The sequence below is a fragment of the Ixodes scapularis genome, unplaced genomic scaffold, assembly GCF_016920785.2.
Source record: "Ixodes scapularis isolate PalLabHiFi unplaced genomic scaffold, ASM1692078v2 PGA_scaffold9__187_contigs__length_104089568, whole genome shotgun sequence".
Classification (NCBI taxonomy): Eukaryota; Metazoa; Arthropoda; class Arachnida; order Ixodida; family Ixodidae; genus Ixodes; species Ixodes scapularis.
Genome location: NW_024609884.1, coordinates 17,439,557 through 17,458,306, shown reverse-complemented (window position 1 = coordinate 17,458,306; position 18,750 = coordinate 17,439,557). Strand labels below are relative to the sequence as shown.

The window sequence follows — 18,750 nt, the reverse complement described above, 5'->3', positions numbered from 1 at the left end:
AATGATTAAGCGTTGCACGAGCGAGAATGTGAATGCGGTAACGTTTTCTCAAAATCACTTCTCAGCAGCGGCTGAACTGTGAAAATTTTTGAAAATACTTCGCCACGCTGCGCTAGGAGTAGCGAAGGCTTTCGTTTCAGAAACTATTGTAATATAGATGATTATCCCTTTCATGATGATACCCGCTGGGATTGTCTCGGGAGGCGTTGATCTCCTTGAAAAGGAGAATTCTTACTTTAAAACGCAAACATAAACGCAAACACAAGCACACACAAGCACACACATGCATATACAAGAACGCACGCACCCCCTTCCAGAAATATAGGCACACACACACTGTACAATGAAGGCGTAAAAGGAAGGCATATACTAAGCATCGCTCCTCAATTATTTAGGATCCGCTCATATCACTTAAAGGCAGAAGCATGGAAAAATATTAGATGAAATTTTGAAGTTTATCCCCAAATGTGCGGCGTAAAGGAACGCGTCACTAATCAAGGGACGGCCAGCAAAGTTCACCCGTTGCGCTGCGCCTCTAGTAATGAATTTCCTCATTTCAGTTTAAGTACGTGTACCATACTTCTTTCGGCACGATAGTGGCCGTCACATCATCACAAATGCAAATTTATCCGGCATAACTTATTACAGGTAGCCGAAATACAAAACGTGATTTTTAAAACTTAAATCTGATGTAGGAAGTAGACTTCTAAAATATAATATAAACCATGCACTAAACTATAGTGAGTGGTCAGCTGCGACGGATGTTAAAACTTTGCGAGCACGCTACACAAGCAGAAGAAAATCGAAAAGACCCCTGCTACTAAGTAATTATATGAATAGAGTTTTAAGTCCACTTAATTAGGTGCAATCCACCGGTCCGAGAGAAATTTATTTTAGTTCTGATTTTACGCTTCCTCTTTTGACTGGTATGTTTTCACGACTGTAAGATGAGGTATCCAGTCAATTTTCACCGCCATCGCCAGTTGTGAGAACGGTTTTGCTCACAGACACCGACGCCAGGCGTTCTTCAGCTTTCTTGATTCGTTCCTCATTAGCACATATTCATTCTACATACGAAAACAAATCGTGCCATCCCGTCATGCCTGAAGATGCTCAAATGACTTCAAATTTCTGCCACAAATGCGGCGCGTCATCTCGTTCAAAATACGCCAATAACCAAGATCTGGCCTTGACCGTCTGCACTAATGTTTTGCCGTCCCCGTTGCCTCTATACATTAGTAATTCGAGTTCGGTGTCCAAAAGTGCCTGAAATAGGGCCAGCGACGTAGCTTCACAAAACAAACCAGACGCGCTGAATTATGCATTCTCAGGAGCCCTTGATGCGTATTTTCCGATTTAGTTCTAGTATATGGAGCTATTCTGTCTGCGTTCAAAGAGGTTATCGCGGGGTTATTATTTTTTTTTTCTGATTACACTTAATTAGTCTTTCATTTTAATTCTAGTCTAGCATGATGAAAATGAAACAGCTAATGATTTTTTTTTTCTGTGTATACATCGAACGTGTTTGAGTGTCTTCTCATTCTTCCCTGTGGGTCTTATTAGGTGTACTTAGCGTCACGCAGGTACACATAGTTAAACTAAATAAAGAAGTTTAAAGCCCATATTACCCGTGTGAATAAATTATTTTTGACTCAACAACGTTTTATGCAGACGTTTTTGACATCAGCCACTATACTTAATTCCAGAATAACTAACATAATGACGGTTTTTTTTTTTTTTTTTTTTTTTTTTAAAGCACAATTTGTTTTACACGAGGATTGGTCGTGTCTGCTTTGGAGGCTTCTCAAAAGGACAAGAGTGAGGCATAATTTATTTTTACAGCAACACGAACGAGATTTTGAAACTTGCTTCAATATACGTATTTTAATTATAAGGTGGTATGCGGAGGCCGCGATATGGGTATATTTGTTTAATTATTCTGTGGAAATCGTGCATGATAAAAGGCAGATTTCGAAAGCAAGTGAAAAGAAGAGATCCTGACCCTTTTTCTTATATGTATACATTGCAGTGATCATCACAATGACACAACTGGCGGACGACTATTTTATCACAATATTCTTGAGTAAGCCACGGAAAACGCTCAATCAGGGCAGTGCAGTAGTAAGTAGACTTATGAGAAATCGCTCTTCTAGCGTTTTGCCATCTATACTAGTTTCCATTGTCTGAATAATCGTTGCGTCAGTTTATTTCACTAATATAAAAAGTAACTTGTCGAGGCGCCTAGAATCCACCACCCACAGTTGATGTTCTGATAGTATTGAATGTCGTCGTGCATACTGAAGAAAAAAACGCAACACGCTGTTTGGTGGTTTGGTTCCGTAACGATTAGGTGTCGCGGGCAAATAATTAGGTAATTCGCCCGCCGTACATTACCACAAAATAGATATTCTATTTCGATTGACTAGTTATTACTCCAAAGTTTACTCTATCGTCGGCTGCAACACCTTTTTTTAGATAACTTTGATGGCTTGGCGCCTTTATATATTTATAAAGGGATGTATACAAAGACGCCGAAAGTTATGTCCCGTCGTGTGCTGTGGACTTGTGTACATCAAATCCACCCCGACACCGAACTGATGCTTTCAAAGAATGAATGTTTTCGTGCAGCGAATATCCAGAGGCTTCAGCTTCCACTCTGGTAAACGACATAGTTGTGTGCTCTGCTCTTCACCGCGCGCTGCCAGCGAAAATTCGCCAGATTCTTTTTCGCACTGTCAAAACCGTTGTTCATCAGAGACCAGAAGGCTTCACCTACAGCTCGTGCTGATGACGACGTGGGAGTACATTTATTTCTCTATGACGCCTCCGTAACGCGAGTGTGGAACACAGCGCACGAGCGCGCACACGTCTGCTTCGAAGTGCCACTCCTCCACGGACGTGTTTGTGTGCAGGAGCCAGGACGTCGGGAAAGGCGGCCCGTGCAGCAATCGCCAAATATCACATCCGCTGCAGACCTCGTCCTTGAGCCGGTACTCCCTCGCGCCGGCGCCCGTGTTTTCGAAGCAAGCGCGATCTCCTGGAAGCGAGCAGTGCAGCCCGGATCCTTCCTTCGTCAAAGGTGCAATGTCCGGCCTGGCTCCGACAAGATTACGAGGGAATTCCGCTAATCCGTGTGCCCACTGTATTGCAGCTGGACTGCCTGTCGACGGATTAGCGAGGGATCAAGCACCAGCATCGAGGCGCGCTGCCCGCATCCACCCTTCCGTGTTCAGTACTCCCTCCGCCGGCCGTGATCTTGACTCGAGCGTCCTTTTCACGGCTGCTTGTTCCGGTGCCTTGAATGCCCTTAATGCTGCCCGCTACACGAGGACGGGAAATGGGCGTCGCAGTAAAATCGCCAGTGTGTAAAGAAAGAAAACACAAAAAAAACGTCGTCTATCCAAAACATTAACGGCGAAAGGAGATTGCGAACACGTGGCAAAAAAGCTCTTATTTTCCCACAAAAGAAACGACGACACGGATATGACAGAGCGAGAGGATATCTATACTTCCTATAATTTAGCAATGCATGTCAACGATCCCACTTTAGGTGATGTTCACTATGGCGGGCCCACAATGTACGAGTACGATCTTCGTTCCACGCGTCTCCTTTTTTGGTTGTGATTTCTTTAACGTAAGATTTTGGTTCTTAACGAGCGTGAACGATCTAAATGGTCTTAATTGTACGGAAATCCGTCGACGATGTAGTACTCCAAACGTAAGCAGAAGTTCCATATGCTTGTAGTTAATGAGGTACGACGTAAATAAGGTCTGTTCGAAGGATTCCTGAGTCGAACCCCGGCTAAAAGAGATTCAGCAAAAAGCCTGAAATCGATCTTAGGACTCTGCCTCAAAAGAAATAAGACTACTGGCTGGTAAACAGGAAACACAAACTCAGTTTCACGTATTGTGGATGTTGACGGTCGAGAAAGTGGCGTGGCTTTAATTTTCTTGCTGCTTTTTTTTTTTTTTTTTGCGGGGTGGGGGGGGGGGGGGGGGGGGGAGCGGGGCGGGGGATTTAATCACTATAATAAGACGTTTAATTGCATACTAAAGTTTTTGTGGGGCCATTTGTCTCGTAATGAGCATCAGACTGCATTGGACATAAGCGGTTTAGCCGGACAGATCGGGTTTCTGCTGCTCTTTGGTAAGGCGAAGACCCTCGGCGGGATTTGGAAAGCATACTGCCCGCACTTTTGCGCTCTGGCGCTTGCCTTGATGGCCCTCTTTGGATTGCGAAACCCAACCCCCGTTTCTAGATTTACCATTTTCTTAAACGCTACTGCGCGCCTAATGGATCTCCTGCTGCCGAGGCACTTTCGAGCTTTTTCCGACGTCCGCTCGATGTGACGGCGTGGCATTTATTTTATTTCTACGTTTCAGTGTTGTCAGCGGCTGCTAATTACCACAGCGAGGCAACTCACGGTTAAAGCCTCGATACACCGGTGCATACCCATGTTGTCTCCGCTTATGCGTCTCTTTGCTACTTGTTTACTCCGCAGTTTTATTTTTACGTGAGAGCGACAATAATACATGCGCGTAAGGCAAACACAACATCAGAAAATATGACGAGAAACCCAGTCAGTGTCAGATTCCAAGCTTAGTGGAACACACGAGAAACGTAACGGAACCAATAGCAACAGACCTCATCGTGAGCGAATCAGACTCCTGGTCCAATCTGCAGCAACCTTATACATAATGTTAAAGACTTAAAAAAGAAATTACATCAAGCCATATCATGGGAAAATAAAACACCACCTTTCGAAACAAGCACGGTCTTTGAAAATGGTGCGGATTAATAGCGGCATAAAGACTCACAAAAAACGAAAACTCTTCGCTTAATGGACAGTGCACAAGACTGATTGAGTATTAGGAAATTCTTGATTTTCTGGGCGCCAGTCTTGAAACAACGGGGCGCTGACCAATATTCCTCCCTTTCTATGACGTCAGACAAATGGTGCGTTTGTACTGAGTATCTCTGTGACACCATTTCTTTCTGCAAATTCTGGGACCGAGCCTTTCCTTGCCGTGTAAGTGTATATATTGTCTTTATTATAAAATCAATTATTCAGAAAGAGGTGTTTGAAAACGAATAGTTAGTCCCTCATGGAGGGGGAACATTCGTTATCTTGCAGAGGTGGGAAGATAAAGAGGGGTGGATGCAGGAGTTAGGAGGTGATGATGGGTATCTAGTATTATACATACGAGTCAGTGTGGTGGGTTCAATAGGCCGTTTCCCCCCGCCGGTCTAAATCCCGGCCCAAGTGTGCGTTCCTCGGAAGGGTCCCGTCTTCACTCAGCCGAGGATCCACCAAGGCCCGAGCGCAAAAGGCCTGGCCCGGCCAACAGCAGAACATCAACACCGCTTTCATCCATCATAGAGTGTAGCGTGGGCTTGAACTATTTGCAATTTAGTGCCTGGATCCGTGATTTGTTGCCTCTAAAAAGTCGATTAGGGCCTTACGTATGCGAGTCCTCTTCTCCCGTGAGCCCGTCGGGAAGAGTGGAACGTTGGAATCTCCTGGGGACACGTGAGGCGGCCTCAATGTGTTAGAGAACGTAGCTCGTTCTGTATCTAGCGCGCGGCAGTCGCAGATGATGTGTCGCCTATCTTTGGTGGAGTCGCATGAATTGAATCGTGGTGACTTTAGTTTTCCGAAGAGATGGAGTCGCTTGTTAGTAGACGTTATTACATTGCATTAAACAACAAATGCAAGGACTTCTGACTTCTCAACAGACATAAAAATATACAGAGAAAAGAACCACCTTATCATTTTTCTTTTTTTACGTTCCCGGGCACGCGTTTGTATGAATAAAATACTACGGCGGAATTCCTCGCGTTGAGACTAGGTTTAAACACACAACCAATGTGTGCGTGACTACTCTTTCGTTCGATTTGATAGAATTGTAACCAGTCAGACGGCTAACTCTCTGCACACGCTCCAATTGGGGCGTGTACGTTTATGATTTTAAGATGCTTCCGACGCGTCAGAATTCAGCAGAATAATATAGTAGAAAATAAAAAGCGTGTACAAGCTGCCGATGATTACTCACATAAGACAAATCTTTCTATGTTTGTTACCTATTATGTTTAATTTAGTTTCATTGTTGTTGGTGTTGGTACTTTTTTTCTAGAGCAGCATTTACGAGTTTGATTGTGGTTTTTGATTTTATAAGATCAGTAGTGCCCAGCACACACATGAGTTATAGGAAGGTATCAGTTTTGAAATCAACAGACAAAGGTCTAACAACTTTGTTTATAGCGAACCAGACACTTTGTACCGCGGACCCAGATTAAATGCTATATCTCAAGTTTTCCGATCGTATAGCATGCGAACACCCGAGGCTACAGCTCCACAAGTCAGATGTGCTGAATTGAACCATGCACCTGCATCTCATATCATTAAGCAGCTTTTGTTTTTTTCTCGCTACTTTCAACGCGGCTGTGTTTATGATTCGATTGATTTATTCGCAATAAGATACGAGACCGCGAAGCTCGGCGCTCTTGCAACTGCGGAGAGAGAATACGTACACTGCGTGACAGACTTAGCGTAAATGCAACATTGGCAGTTTTACGCAGTCCTTGTGACGAGGTTTTAATAAAAAAAATAAAAAAAAGATATTACCCAAGTTCGTCCCAACTGAGCGCATTCTACCACCATCGAAGCTTGTATGAATGCGTCTCAGTTCTGAAAGGAAAAGGGGGAAAACTAAGAATATGTTGTTCGTTTTAACTGCGTCGCTCTCTGTACTTCTGATGGCCATGGTGCCCCTACCTAGACGTCAAGAATTCGGTCAAATTTGTTTTTACTGTTTTTTTTTTTCGACTGGGTATTTGGAATGCTTAAATGGTTCATCTGGTAATACATGGAGTCTCCACGCTCAGTTTTCCTGTTCTGCTACAATGTAGTGACGTATAAAGCCCCAAACGTACGTTTCGTTTCCACAAGCGCATGGGCACCAAAACGTCTGTTCAAGCTAACGTGTAGAAGAAGAAATGGATGTTGGTTGTATACCGATATAACGGCGGGTAAATCTTTTCTATGCGCTCTGGGCGGATGCGAAGTCTAAGTATCCGGGTCGCGGCCTTATCACTATACGTTCGGTGCACTCACACAGTCGCGTGTAATAAATGCTACGTTAACCCGCAAGGGTGCTCTGCCGCAAGCCTCATCGCACTGAGGGGTAGCCCTCTTTACGCGCTGTGTTCGCTCCCCGATGTTACAAGACAGTATACATATAATGATTAAACAAAAAAAAAAATGAGACAGGGTTTTTTGGAATTTCTGTATTAGACAAAACTATGTTCGTTGAATAAATGCGCAGATGATAATGAATTGCAACGGTGTTGATTTAGGGGTCTTCATTCCGATCTTGGTAACAGGTCGGCGTAATGCAGACAGCTTTCAGTGCTTTCGAAATGTGTGTATACGTGCAACCTGGTGAGGATATGAAGCAAGTATGCATCAAAGGAAAAAATTTGGAACGTTTGTAAGTGCTGATCACGCATAAAACGTGTATGAAAAAAAGGGGGAAAAATACCAAAACAGAACTGCCGCACATCCTGCCGTGCGAGGTTTCTGTATTTTCCTCCAATACGCTGAATTTGCTCATGTGAATTTTTTCCCGACTCAGGAAATATTCCCGTGTTTCCCGTTCAATCAACACGGAAAGGTTTCTGAGTACCATCGCCATAGCAACCGCGACACTCCGAATAAGAGATGGCTCGGGTGCTTATACAATTTCGAGTATAATTTCGCCGTCTTTACTACCTCGAGTTGTACCGATGAATGACAACTCGCACCTTCTTCGGTGTTCTGCAATTACCGGCATTGCCAAATTATAGCTCGCGCTCTTTGTTAAAAAGGTCCGCGCGTCTGCACTGCCGAGAATTACACAGAAAGATGGTCACTTCTGTTGACAGAAGAAAGTCTCGCGGATCACAAGGCTAAAAAAACTAAAAATAATATATATAGGACCTATCTCTCTCTCTCTCTCTCTCTCTCTATAAATATATATATATATATATTTCCCCAAACCATTTCCTTATGGTATTTAAATCATTCCGTCTCTCGACTGGAACGAATTGAAATTCCTACTGGGAGGTCGTGTAAGCCTAAGAAAATCCAAAACGGTTGTTGCGTATCCTGTCGACGAATTTCAACCTTCACTCGCTGTCTGTAAAATGAAAAGACACGCACGCACACACACAGACACACACACACAAGTGAGCTGCCTGCTCGTACGGCAGAGCTAGCAAAGACGACGTGGACCAAGACGACCGGCTGCTCTCTCCTCTCCAACGCACCGTTCTATTCCGGGATTCGCGGGCGAGGAAGGCGAGCCACGCACGCCGTCGTCGTCGCCGCCGCCGACGCGTGCTGGCACCCATCGTGCACGCACCCCCAGCCACCCCCTTTTCGCCCGTATGGCCGCAACCGGGCCAAGCAATGTACAAAAAAAAAAAATAAATAAAACGAGCTACATACGACGACAGAGAGACATGCTGATGCCTCGAACCGGAGCTTCGTCGTTTTCACTCGGCTTGAAAACGTTGTTGGTGCTGCAAGACAGACACGTCTCAAGGTGATTTGTACCTCTCCCTTTCCGTTCCGTTCGTTGCTGTCACCCTTGATCAAAGCATTGTTTTGTTTAATGTCCCGACGCTTTTTTTTCTGTTTTTTCTTTTTTTGTTAGAAGGTTGTTTTGCTCTTTTGCAATATAGAATGACCATGTCAGTAGCAGTCACCTAAATATGTCCATAGCCAATGACAGCTGCAGAAACGCAGAGCATTGCGAGCTCCCGAGCATTTTACAATCGCTCCGTAGCCAATGAGATTACTGCGTTAGCCAATGAAAACGCCGAAGAACCAAACACGGAGCAAGAAGCGTGAATACATAGACACGCTCACTGCGTTTATTCATTTCTTAGTAATTCTGGTAGTAGTAAAGGTGCCCCCCCCCCCCCCCCGCCCCTTCCCGAGAAACAAAAGCCTGGGAGCTTACTATGTCACGAGACTTTGGTCGGATAGTAACTCGAATAAAAAACCGGTTTACTCAACCTTTTTTTTTTTTTTTTTTGCTTTTTTTTTTTTTGTAGTCGTTGTTTTTTGCAAGGGGCGAGCAACGAGGTTGACGAAAAACCGAACAACTCAACCTTCTAAAACGTGACGGCCTGAAGTTTGCGGAACATGGCGGTGGACACATGGACTAGTGCGAACACGCAGGGAGAGAATGCACAAAGAAGAGACGCGACCATGACGGGTTCAATGCGCAGAAAATGATTTTAAAAAAAAAAACAAGAAGGTAGGTGCACCTGCAGACGGTACTTTCGTGCGCGCTTTTTTTTTTTTTTTCGTACATAATTTATGTTTCTTAGAAGCTGAAACGGTGGGCACATCGGAGGTACTGCTAACACCAAATTGAAAGAGTCTTCTTTATCTGTCGGCACACGTTCTTTGTTCCCTGCGTTGTGAAATGCGAAACTGGAGCTAGGGGGGACAGCCTCCCTCCACAGTTTCATACTTCATCGTCGCCGTATCGAAAGCGTGAATTGCACAAGAAGCGGCACCGTCTAGACGCAGAGAGTAGCTGAATCAATAAGGTATATTGCATGCTGAACAGCACAAGCGAACCCAGTCGAAGAAACTTTTCATAAAGTCTCTCCGCATTTAGTTTTGTTATAGCAAAACGTTGCGTGTGTATGCGCGTGGTGTTTTCTTATTATGAGTAGCGTTTTAAACTCGTTATCGCCTTTTTCTTGTATTTTGCTTTAGTGCTCTCTAGAGGTGGGGCTGGTTAAAAAAACACGCGAATTGATATCGTTTTCTTTGTAAGATACTTTCTTGTTCGTCTATTTTTGTGTCTACCCGCAAGTTTAGGGTATTCGAGTGTTTGTATGTTGGGAGAGTAAATCTACGAATGGACAATATACTGTATCCGTCATTTGGAACGCGTGAAAAGCAAAAGCGCTCAGAAAAAAGGTGGAAAGTCGCTTTGCAACTGTACGAGCAAACACTTCTGGCGCGTGTGACCGATTTGTAGGACTTTACGCTCAAACCTTTTTCTTGTCTCTGGGGTTTCACGGTAGCCGAGAAAGCGCCGATTTCGCGTATTCCACACGGACCCGGAGACTATGGGTCGCAGATTAACTTAGGTAAACAAGAAAAAAAAATAGATCAATGAAAATGGTAATTATTTACATACTATTTGAACTATTTAAAAAGCTGTCACAAGAACAGCTTCGTCAAGCTGCCCTTGTGGCAGCATTTTCCACATTCCGCCAGTATTACGTCCTTAGTACCTGATGCAAATAAACATACCAAACCAAATCACATTCATTGCAGTTAGTCTGATCCATTTTTTTTTACATCAGTACACTTTGGCACACATTATTTTTATGTTACAATCGCATTATGATAACCCAAAAACCGTCGTGCTTGTCAACTGTTTACGATAGCATTCACCAAACGCTTTACGGTAGAGGATGGCTCTTTCCTTGCTCCTACACGCAGCTGTCACACTCGACAAGATCACAGGCTGTGTTCATATGAATACCACATCAGCGGACCGGTATTTTGCAGGGGCGTGTAAGATAGGGGGTGGAGACTGAGGCAGGAGACAAGGTGCAGACGATCGGTCAATCCCAACTCGATCCATTACGGACACATTCGTGTCCACGTAGCACCTGGGTTCACTCACGTGTAGTAACACCAACCCATCAAATATGGAGTACAAAGCAAAACATCGCTGGTGAAGTTTGTAATGTTGGAAGGTAAAACTGTGACCCTAAAATGTGAGAATAAAATAATTCAACTCGGTTGCGCCGTGCGCTGTACAGTGTGAGGTCTCACCTTGATCTAACTGGCGATAACACAAGGTTAAGCACCAAGGCCTGGTGTCGCAGGTATAACTGCCCGAACGCTATCGACCAAACTTATGTCGTCCGCACACGCACGCGTCTGTGGGCCTACCGAGTACAGCATGCGATCCCTTTGTGGCGTGTGTTCGTGCGTGATAACATAGCATGGGTAACTATGTTGGCGTCCGCGCGTGTTCTTATGTGTACTGTTCGCATGTGCGTCATGCGTGCATCTTTTAGATCGAGTAGAAGAGGTACGGATGTAAGGTTCAAGCACATGAATTCGCAATTGTACCCCCTTATTAATTGCGAAAATTGTGTAAACTACAAGCATGCAGGAAAAAACAGTAAATACTAAGGCTGTTATTTTCCACATCAAACGTGTTGGCAGTTATTTGGTAACAAAGGTTGAATTCGGATACTTTTTTTCCAGAAACCGAGGATAAGACGAGTTCAGACGTGGTTTCATATGCATAAAGTTTGAACTTGTCTCCTCCCCTGTCTTTGCTTTGTATTAATTAGAGCGGATTTCAACTATATCCATTCGACTATCGCCATACTGCCCCTTTCGACACTTCCTGCATTGTGTATATCTCATAGTCGAGCGTTTCTAAAGCTGTCGGAACATGAGTGGGCGGTAGAAGCACGAACAACTTCGGCACACTTGAAATGACCAACTTCCGACCGACAAAGTCCGCGCAAGTAGAAAGATGCGGGAAGCGCCCGCGAGCGCGTGGTCAGGAGCCGGCACGCCGGCGAGGAGCTCCTCGGAATGAGGGGGGCTCGGACCCGGCGCACGACACGCGGTCGAGACGCCGGTCGCGTTGGCAGCAGCCCTGGAAGCGTGTCGGGGTTACCTACCTCGCACAGCCAGGCCGTCGCAGGGAGCCCACATTGGGCCGGCTGTCAGGGGGCGCGCTGCTGGTTCTCCGTCGGAGAGAGTCCCTTGCTCTGCGCGGCACAGGCACACTCGCGCACCGGGAGCGGCTCTACCCCATGCCGTTGTCGGAGGCCGGCATGCGAGGACGGCGGCAGAGGCAGAGCACGGCGAGCGGTGGCGTCCCGCCTGCGCTGCTGCGACCGATCCGCTGTGGCGATGTGGGCGTCGGCCCAGACTCCCTGCGCTCTTGGGGGACCTTCCGTCGAGCGTCGTCGAGCCGCATCGCAGCGTTAGGCCTCCAAGAGGAAAAAAAAACGACCTCGTCGGCTCACATGGCGACCCGGAGACCACGTCGCCGCTCCCTGCTTTTACGTGCCGTTGTGCGGGACGGGGCCTGATCGGCGTGCTTGTCGCGTGGATGGGGGGATTCGGGGGAACTTGGGGGAAGGGTGGGGGGAGAGAGTTCGACCGGACTTGAGGTGGAGGTCTGCGGCGTGCGATTCCAGAGGACGCGTGCCCCCCCACCGGCTGCTCGGCTCCTCGACTGACGCCGCTGACGTCCGGCGCGCCCTCTGCGAGGTCTCGAGGAAGCACGAGGGCAGCGCCACCGCCACCACCACGCCGCTCATCACTCGGAATCCGTTCTCGCCGAGAAGAGCTCGGACAACTTTGCCGGGGCGGACCAAGCGAGCGAACATTTCTGATTGGGCTCTTCCGAAAGAGGAAGGGCACCGACCCTGGTCGGGAATGTTCCTGATTTTAGTCCGTTTAACTTCTCCACGCGTCGTCGTGCTTGAGCAGCTCTGAGTGAAGAGTGCCAATTCACGCGCTTCGTTCTGTTTTCATTTGAGATGTTCGCTCCAACGAACTTGCAAGCAGCACCTCTTAGGCATGTCCAGCGGCGTAGACTCCATTTTCCCGGAAAGGCAGGCTAAGAAGTTCTCCGGGGGGGGGGGGGGGGGGGGGGGGGGGGGGGCATGTCGATGCCTGCGTCAATGTTTGTGACAAACATTACCAATATTAATATCTCTTGCGTATATGGTGAAATCATTTTCCCATCTGCTACCAAGAGTAAAACTTCAATTTAATCGTTATCAATTTAGATAACGTATAGAGGGCGTTTCCACGTCAGATCGTACAATGATGGTCCGGTCCGGGTCATATCTTTTGTGTGTATTTATTACGAAATATAAATGTGAAAGCCACGTTCTTGTGAGCAGCATTCAGCTATATGTGAACCTCACAACTAATGTATTTCTGGAGATAGGAAATTTTGAAGTTCGAGGTATGGAGTAGCCAACGTTTCGTCATGGCACTTAGCACAGCCGTCAATTTCACACTGAAGCTTGCACGTAGTAACAATTGTTTCTTCTTATTTTAAGAAAGGATTATAATATGTACCCATGATATTAAATATTAAAATTAAACAGATTTCTATGCAAAAAAAAAATAGATAGCTACGAAACACATCTAGTAAACAAGTTTTAGAGACACATTCACAAACTATTTAGTAACAAACAACTTTATATAAAATGGCAAAAAATTAAAAAAAAATCTTTAAGTTCACTTTACGAGTACATAAAATACACGCATAGCCATTATTGTAGTTGGGGTATTATTGCAGAAACGGAGCTGATTTCTCTAAATGTGGCAAAATTGCACGTCAATAAATTAGAAAAATGAAACTCCACCTTGTATTTCCTTGAAACTCTCCTAAATCGTGTGCTATGTTTTGAACTAACTTGGGATGGCACAAGAGTGAGTAAGGTATGATCTCCAAAAAAGAAAAACGACAACAACCTTTCACTGAAACTTAGCTAGCTCGTCTATGTTATATGGGCTTTGCCGTAAGACGTCGACTCCAACGACATTGTCTAGAACCGACGAAGGCTCTACCGCGGTGCTGCACTATCGTAGGGTGTACAAAGTCGTGCTGCCACTAGCTTAGCTTTATTTTTGTGTTTCATTGTGCTGCCGCCTAACAACCCCCCCTTTATTTATTTATTTATTTATTTTTTATTCCTGGACCTTTTGCTTACGAAAACCTCTCGGCGGACATCACTGCTGCCGACAGTTAAGGAGTGTACTCACAACCCATTACCGGTGAAACACAAATCCCGCACACGAGGAAGGTATGTCTGTCACCGCGGAAACCAGGATAGGGAAGCAGTATCTGGAAACCCGCTATCCTTGTGTTCGACATCGTGTGGCGGCAAACAAAGCCGCATACCATTTCCAAGTATCGATGCGTACCGTACAATAGAATACAGATAGAAGTGTATAACTACAAGGGTATTGTTGTTAGGTGTTATCATGTCAGTTCATACAATGGCGGTTCGGCTCATGTTGTGCATGTTTATGTAAACTATACGCTATATGAAAGGCGTGTCCTTGACTGAAGCACTCAAATATATACTTATACGTATACAGGGTGTTTCACGAAACGCGGGCCAAATCGTTCCTGTGAAAAGTACCCATCGCTTAGAAACAAAAAGTTGACGTAAAACTGGTCTCTGCCAGAAAGCAAATTAAAAAAAAAGAGAGCAGTGTTTGATATAATTAGGTTCTTAATTACGTTTGGGAACTAACTTGGTAATTAATAAATGTTAAGGTTTCATTTCAATTACAAACATTGTGGGCGTCAGCGAAAATCGTTCAATCCACCCACATTTATAAAGACATAAAGCTTGCGCACCATTTTACGGCGCTCCGAAAAGAAAAAAAGAAAGGACCGCATCTCCACGTGGTGAATTATGTTGATTGGGGCGAAGCTCTGGTGGTGCTGATGATACTGATTTTATTGTTCATAGGTAGTGCTGATGGTGCTGATTTTTTGTATTGCTCATAGCTAGTGCCGAGGTCCGGGTCACGTTTCGACTTCATTATTACTGCTTTCTGATCGGTGAAATGCAGAGCCAGTGGTTCTACTAGCGGATCAGCTTGGATCCGCCAGAAGCTATGGGAACGCATCTCCACCGCTTAAGTCAACGGTCCATGTCAGAAAGAAAATGTGTGGTATGGAACGTGGTTATATACGCATTTGAGCATTTGACCGCAGCGCCCTCTCGTCTATAAACGTTGAGCGGCTACATGCAACGTTTCATTCATGACAGAAACCCCAGCTCTTGAGTTACTACCACATCTCAGAGTCCCCTACTCGTCCAGCAGTCGTGGCTGAGTGGTTAAGGCGATGGACTAGAAATCCATTGGGGTCTCCCCGCACAGGTTCGAATCCTGTCGACTACGCAAACATTTTTTTCTTTTTATGTGAGCACGGACACCGGACGGACGGACGGATGGACGGACGGACGGACAAGGCTGGACCCTAAGGAGCTTCGCCCCTAAAAAAACACTCAATTTACACGTGATTTGAAATAAAGTAAAAGGGGAAAGAGGGGGGGGGGGGGGGGAAGAAGGGGTGTTTTAGGAGGCAACACAAAGGAACACAAATATAAAGCTAAGCTAGGGACAGCACGAATTTCTACACCGTACGATAGAACAGCACCGTTGTACGGCCTTTGTCAGTTTAAGAGAATGTCACTTTTGAGACGACGTCGTGCGTCAAAGACCCTATAACGAAGACAAGTTAGCTCAATTTGAGTGAAGGTTTGTTCTCGTGGTTTTTTGTTTTTTTGTTTTTTTTTTCTCTTGAGATAACTGCTACTCAATGTTTTACCATCACATGCTAGTGCAAGACACTGCAGTCGATTAAGGAGAGTAAAATAAATATAAAGATAGATAGAGCTTTTCTTTTTAAGTATTCACGTGGAATTTTGTCCGATTTAGAGAAATCAGCTGCGTTTCTGCATTAATAATACAACTGCAGTAATGACTAAGCCTAACTTTATATATTCGTCAAATGTATCTAAAGAGGTACATTTTTATATATTTTGCATCATTTTATATAAAATAGTGTATTGGTAAATTATTTGTGAATGTGTCTCCAAAACGTGTTTAATTGACGTGTTCCGTGGCTTTCTTTTTTTTTTTTTGCATAGATATTTTTATGGTAAGTTTTTGTATGTTTGGGGGGGGGGGGGGTGTACATGTTTTAAACCTTTCGTAAAATACGTAGAAAAATGTATCAGTACGAGGATGTGCCGAGCCAGATTCGCTCGTCGAACGCGTCGGAAGTGTTTATAAAACTGTGGTACGAATAAGTTGTGTAAAAAAAATTGAATAAATTTAGTGCGCAGGATTAATTTACATAGGGACTCGGAAAAAACATTCTACTTTCTTACAACGCAAATTTCAAGCGATGAAGGTGATAAAGACATGAGGCACACGCAGCATTATACGGCGCTCCGAAAAAACACGCAATTTAAACACGTCTCGGAAAAAAAAAAAAAGGGCGGGGGGGAGAGGGGGGTGGGTGTTTTAGGAGGCAACGGAAGGAAACACAAACATAATGCTAATTAACGGAAGACCAGCGTGTTGGTGCGGGTTAAAATTAAAGAAAAAATATACATCTAGGACGAAGGCAAAGCTAGAGACAACACGACTTTCTACACCCTCTGATAGAGCAGCACCGCTGTACAGCCTTTGTCGGTTCTAGAAAATGTCTATTTGGAGCCGACGTCGTGCGTAAATGACCCTATGGCAAAGACAAGCTAGCACCAATTTAAGTTTTTTTTTTTTTCTCTTTTTTTTTCTTTTGGATATCATATGTTACTCAATGTTTTGCCATCACATGTTAGTTCAAGACACTGCAGACGACTAAGGAAAGTTTAATAAAAAGGAGTTATTTCTAAGCACTCACGTGCACTTTTGGCATTATGCTGCGTTTCTTCACTCATAACACAACTGCAATAATACATAATATAAGCATAATTGTTTAATATGACATTTAGAAGGGGAAAGACCCGAGTAAGAAGTCACGCGCATGTGCGACCACTTCTTTTTTTTTTTCATTAAACGTTTTACACACACACAATATATATATTCGTAAAGTGCATTTAAAGATGTTAATTTTTTTTTTTACATTATGCGCCATTTTATATAAAATAGTTTGTTGGTAAATGATTTGTGAATAGGTCTCTAATACGTGTTTACTTGACGCGTTTCGTTTTTCTTTTTTTCGTATAATTTTGTCTGTAATCCCTGTCGCCTGGATGTTTTAAACCTCTGCTTGAAATATGCAGGCGACAGAGATAATGCCGGCGAGAAATTTTTCATCTCTGACGCCTGCATATTTTAAAACATCCAGGGGGATCTTCAGAGGTCATTCATCCATCCAACCGTTGTGCCCCTAGCGGCTAAGTTGAGAACTAGACCCCTGGGGACAACAACAACATAAATTATTTGCTTTTGTTTTTAACGTAGCGCTCGGCTGACGCAAGCGAACGTCCCGTCAGCGTTCGTCTGGGGACCGTGTTCCATCAGCGAAACACCGACTCGACTCCCAGCCGAACAATGACTCAGCGTTCGTGCCATATTCCCGGGCTCGATCGCGCACATGATGAAACGATTCAAGTCCAGAGGTCTTGTGTCGGGTAAGCACAGAGCTCGGTAGAAAACAAGTTGAACAAACTTGCTGCCTTCGAAGCGCGCTGTTCTAACACCTCACCGTATACCGCATACTTGGGTAGTAATTCAATTACAGTAATTGAATTGCTGTAATTTAATTACTTTTCGTGGTAATTTTTAATTGTAATTAATTACTTTCGGATAAAATGAATTGTAATTGTAATTTAATTACTTTCTAGCGTCAGTATTTGCAAAATTTCAGGCACAACTACAATTACTTCTGCAAAACTCCGTGGCGCAGACGGAATATCTCTGAAAGCGTCAGCGCCCGCACAAGCGGCGTAGCTCTCTGTAAAACACTTGCACACAGACACGCACTCGTACAGACGCACAGCATAAATTGCGTCGCATTGTTTGTTGCTTTGTTGCTTACACTGCGGGCCGGGAGACAATCCTCTTTGGAGTCTACCTCAACGGTGCCGTGTAGCGCCATCTGCGGTGCGAGCAGAATAGCGTAAACATGCCAAATATTGAAAGAGAAAACATTTAAATTCAGCTTTCAGCTGAGGTTGGGAATTTTAATTGTCTATGAAGTTATTTTTCTATCCTCTTGGCCAGTCTTTTACGTCGCTCTTCAAGTACTGTCGAATATTTGTATCTTTCTATTTTTTTTTTTCAAGTTTAATTCATGCTGGGGTTAGTTCGGATATTATTTGCATAAGCACTTTGGAGACTGACCTCGCGCCGGTGAATATTATCACCAACAATGATTCGGGGCCCCCGATCTGGTTCTTATATATTTCTGAGCCATTATAATTTGAACTAAATGTAAATAATTTATAATACCATGATGTTTGTCTGCGAATGCGGTCGTATTAGCGCGTGTGGAATTTAGTTCGATATAAACACCTGCAAAATATTCATATATGACTAATTGGCGAATTTTTATTTGCCTGACTAACAAAAAAAAGTCTGTCAACTCAATTTTTTTTTATTTGGTTATATTTTATTAAAAATATAAGAACGTAGTACTTCATTGCCCCAAACTGTCAAGTTCTATCATAAATTTAACAAAATTCATAAAAAGATAGTTAAATACGCGGCAATTATGTAGCAATGCTTAAGCCTCCTTAAACATTGGGTAAAGTAATGAACAAATAAATACGTTGCACTCTATACAACTCGTTTAAAGCAGTTTAAAGTTATAGGGCCCAAGTCTGGTCGCTCTCAGAAATAAGTAATTCTAAAGTATAATTTTTAAAAGTAATTTGTAATTGTAAGTAATTACTTTTACGTAGGGGTAATTGTAATTGTAGTTAAACTACTTTTGAAACAAAGTAATTGTAATTATAATTAAATTACATTTTGGAAGTAATTTACCCATGCATGGCGTCTAGGTAGATGAAGCCGTACTATGTGCGCTTGATTTCCCTGCACCTTTCTCACCGGTGCAGGAAAGTGTAGGGCGAAGTACTTCCGGTCGTATCTCAATATGCACACCGGAAGTAGTACATTGCCCTACGCTTTTCAGTGGCGGTGCGGG

General features: G+C 44.1%; 1 protein-coding gene across 1 annotated transcript in view; it reads right to left on the bottom strand.

Moving 5' to 3' along the window:
• The window catches only part of LOC8042552 (neuropilin and tolloid-like protein 2), a 263,775-nt gene extending 251,464 nt beyond the window's left edge, over positions 1-12,311 (bottom strand). The window contains exon 1 of the mRNA XM_029988983.3: positions 11,723-12,311. Within this exon, the coding sequence (XP_029844843.1) occupies positions 11,723-11,756 (34 nt within the window). The 5' untranslated portion in view covers positions 11,757-12,311. The remainder of the gene's footprint in view (positions 1-11,722) is intronic.
• Positions 12,312-18,750: the final 6,439 nt, after the last annotated feature.